The sequence below is a fragment of the Endocarpon pusillum genome, assembly GCF_000464535.1.
Source record: "Endocarpon pusillum Z07020 unplaced genomic scaffold scaffold1352, whole genome shotgun sequence".
NCBI lineage: Eukaryota > Fungi > Ascomycota > Eurotiomycetes > Verrucariales > Verrucariaceae > Endocarpon > Endocarpon pusillum.
Genome location: NW_006916000.1, coordinates 38,016 through 41,738, shown reverse-complemented (window position 1 = coordinate 41,738; position 3,723 = coordinate 38,016). Strand labels below are relative to the sequence as shown.

Genomic DNA, 3,723 nt, shown 5'->3' with positions numbered 1-3,723 from the left:
TTCCGCCCCCAAGTACCCCAGCGTACATAGTACCACTAAAGTGATGAAAAGGACAGCCGATGTGCTAAGCTAGCCAATTGTGGTCTTGACAGCTACAAGAAAGCCTATCACCTCCCGGCTATCACTCTTAGCCTAACTTCTCCCACAGCATCCCATGCGCACTAACCGCTGTTTCACGGGAGCAGGGGGGCTGCTCTAATGCAACTTGATGCCGATCATGGCCGTTATGTATGACAAAGCTGTGGCATCCATGGAGGATACGACAGCGATATTTACTAGAGGACCGTGCGGAGTTCTTGAAGAGAGGTTTTCCACCCAAAATGCCCCCCCGCCCGGTGATTGATAGGTAATTGGTGTCCCACCCACACGCGCCCGGGATCACTTCAACCCCCGTCTTTCTTTTCCCCACTCCGGATCCCGTTAAATGTCTGGTCAAATAACCACCACATCCCCACTTCAGCTCTTGCATTCCTTCTGCAGCACTTTAGCGAGCAGGTCCGCCTTTGGTTGTTACTGAGAATCTGCGCACACTTGTCCTCAGCATGGCGGACACGCATGAAAAAGGGACTCGGAACAACCAGGAGCTGTAAGTCTGACTGTTCATTCATGCCACCCAGATATTATAATGCTAAACAACGTTCCTCAGCTCCTCTGCCTCGAGTGGAGATGACGAAATCCATCGTGCCGAGCGTGGCAGAACCATGTCTGAAGAGGCCAACCTCAATTCAAACATCTCGGCCATGTGTGCATCCATTCTCTGCATGGATCAGGTGTCACCCTCCTAATCACTCCTCAGGATCAAAAACCCTCTTGCCCATCTTACTCCAGAAGAGGTTACCCGAAATGTCGAGGCCTTCGCCAAGGAACATGAGTTGGCCGAGATAACTCCGCTCTTGGTCAAGGGTGCTCTTGTTGCCAAAGATCCTCCAGCTTTCGAGTCTGTGCCGGGCCTCGAAGATTTCGAGAAGGAGGCTATTCGCAATGAAGTTCTTCATAAGTGGCGTCAACCTAAGTCGCTCTTTTTCACCATCATCCTGTGTTCCATCGGGGCTGCTGTTCAGTAGGTCACTCTTGCGACGCATAACAGCGCCAATTGACAAACTTAGGGGCTGGGATCAGACCGGTTCGAACGGAGCTAACCTATCATTTCCACTTGCCTTCGATATCTGGGAGGGAGAGACCTTCCCTGACAACGACCCCCGCGGAAGAGCTGGACAGCCAAATCCTGATGCGCAGACTAACCAGTGGCTGGTGGGCGTGATCAATGCTGGCCCTTACATTGCATCTGCTTTTTTGTACGTAAAGCTGATATTGTCAAGTTGTGGTGGGCACTGACATGTTTGCAGCGGCTGTTGGATATCTGACCCACTCAACCACTATTTTGGGCGAAGGGGTACGATCTTCTTCTCCGCCGCTTTCTGCTGTCTTCCGGTCATTGGGTCTGCTGTGTGCCAAAACTGGTGGCAACTCTTCATTACTAGGCTGCTTCTCGGTACGATCGAACATATCTAGAAACGGCCCTTGTCACCTCTAACCCAGGCTGACAGGTATCGGTATGGGCGCCAAAGCATCAACGATCCCCATCTTTTGCGCCGAGAATTCTCCAGCAGCCATACGCGGCGGTTTGGTCATGTGCTGGCAAATGGTTCGTGATGTTCAGAAGCTGATTGTATGCTCATCTGGTTCTAACGACCTGCAGTGGACCGCTTTTGGTATCTTCCTAGGCTTCTCCGCCAACCTCGCCGTCAAAGATACCGGTGCTCTTTCGTGGAGACTACAACTTGGCTCTGCTTTCATTCCCGCCGTGCCTCTTTGGGTTGGAGTCTATTTCTGCCCAGAAAGTCCTCGCTGGTACATCAAGAAGAAGCGGTATACCAAAGCCTATGCTTCGCTCAAACGACTTCGAAACACCGAGTTGCAGGCCGCGCGCGATCTTTACTACATCCACGCCCAGATCGAGATGGAGTCTGCATTCGTGAAGCCGTCCAATTATTTCACCCGCTTTTTCGAACTATTTACCATTCCTCGAGTTCGACGTGCGACCTTGGCGTCCTGGACGGTTATGATTGCCCAACAGATGGTATAGACCACCAAGTTCCGCTATCTTTCTGTATTTCCTTGCTGATGATTGATTCTCCAGTGCGGCATTAATATCGTTGCTTTCTACTCGTCGACAGTATTCAGTCGAGCTGGAGCATCTGTCACCGAATCACTCCTCGCGTCCTGGGGCTTTGGCCTGGTCAATTTCGTCTTTGCCTGGCCCGCGATCTGGACCATCGACACGTATGGGAGACGCACATTGTTGATCTTCACGTTCCCACAGATGGCATGGACGCTACTTGCTGCCGGATTTTGTTTTTGGATTCCCGACTCCAGTAGGGCACACTTGGGCATGATTGCTCTATTCGTCTTCTTGTTTGCTGCCTTTTATTCGCCAGGAGAAGGTCCAGTGGTGAGTACCCATCGTTTCATACCCGAGTTTTTAATTGGTAGCGCCGATATGGCCTTGTACGCACTTTTCTTTCCCGCATTTTGGCCTTGTTGAAACCACATCAACTAACTTGGATCAAGCCATACACCTACTCGGCCGAGGTTTTTCCATTGTCGCATCGTGGTAAGTCATGTGTCTGTTCTGGCTGGCTTCGCTGACATGTTTTTCATAGAGGTTGGTATGGCGTGGGCTGTAGCCACTTGCCTGTTCTGGGCCGCTGTGCTCAGCATCACTTTCCCGCGTATGCTTGCAGCTTTGAGACCGCAAGGAGCGTTCGGCTTCTATGCTGCGCTCAATATCACCGCCTTAGTGATGATCTACCTCTGGGTGCCAGAGACGAAGCAACGCACCCTCGAAGAACTCGACTATATCTTTGCCGTCCCAACAACATCTCACATGTCTTACCAAGTATACCAAGTCTTGCCATGGTGGATCAAGCGCTACATCTTTCGCAGGAAAGGTGCAGAATGTCCACAGCTTTACCACTTCGAGGGCAAGATGCAAGACGATGATGATTGGCAGAAGGAGATCCGCCGGCAGAGCTACGCTGCTCAGGGTGGCACTCCAAGGAAGGGAAGCTTGGCTGCCATCAAAGCGAAGTTTTAGGTCACCGCTAGGGTTGGTTCCTAGATACTGGAAAGGGGGGTGGGGGCTAGAGAGCCATCTTGTTGGTCGATTATGGCCATGGTGCATCCTGCCAAATAGATGTCCGTCATTTGCCTGATAATGTTTATTGATGTCTAGGGCATAGCATGCTTCTTACTAGCTGGTCCGGAGCACCTGAGACAAGTACCGTCATGCAGAGCAGAGATTCAAGACTGAAGTACTGTGTATATTGCCGCTGCCAGCTACAGAGATCTGCGTCAGAGAACGCTAGCAGCCTTGTCCTCTGCCGTGGTAAGCGACCAATTGGACTGCGGGTCCCCATCCAATCAGGCTCTCCCACTGTCAACACTGTCCGGCTCCTCTTGCCCCAAACCGCCATGATAGGTATACACCATGTGCACAACTCGTCTGTCAACGTAGACCACTCGGTAGACCACTCGGTAGGCGATCCGAGAGGACATAGCATAGAGTAGCTGGGAGGGCGAATTGCATGCTAAGTTGCTGCTACTAACGTAGTTAAGTACTACTACTACTTAGTAGATGTCGAGCTTGGCAGCGAATTGATTGCCAAGACCTTGCAAGTTCCTCGCTGGGGTCCTCCATTGCCATCCACGAATCCGAAGCCT

The 3,723-nt window shown here is 51.5% G+C and overlaps 1 protein-coding gene across 1 annotated transcript; it reads left to right on the top strand.

Annotated features, from left to right (window-relative positions):
* Positions 1 to 542: 542 nt before the first annotated feature.
* On the top strand, positions 543 to 3,097 carry EPUS_06586 (uncharacterized protein; the record flags this gene model as incomplete). Its single annotated transcript, XM_007801734.1, has 10 exons — positions 543 to 586; positions 647 to 742; positions 797 to 1,060; positions 1,107 to 1,295; positions 1,347 to 1,492; positions 1,548 to 1,645; positions 1,700 to 2,080; positions 2,141 to 2,452; positions 2,572 to 2,614; positions 2,664 to 3,097. 10 exons carry the CDS (start codon positions 543 to 545, stop codon positions 3,095 to 3,097), a joined length of 2,007 nt encoding a protein of 668 aa, XP_007799925.1.
* Between the last annotated feature and the right edge of the window lie 626 nt (positions 3,098 to 3,723).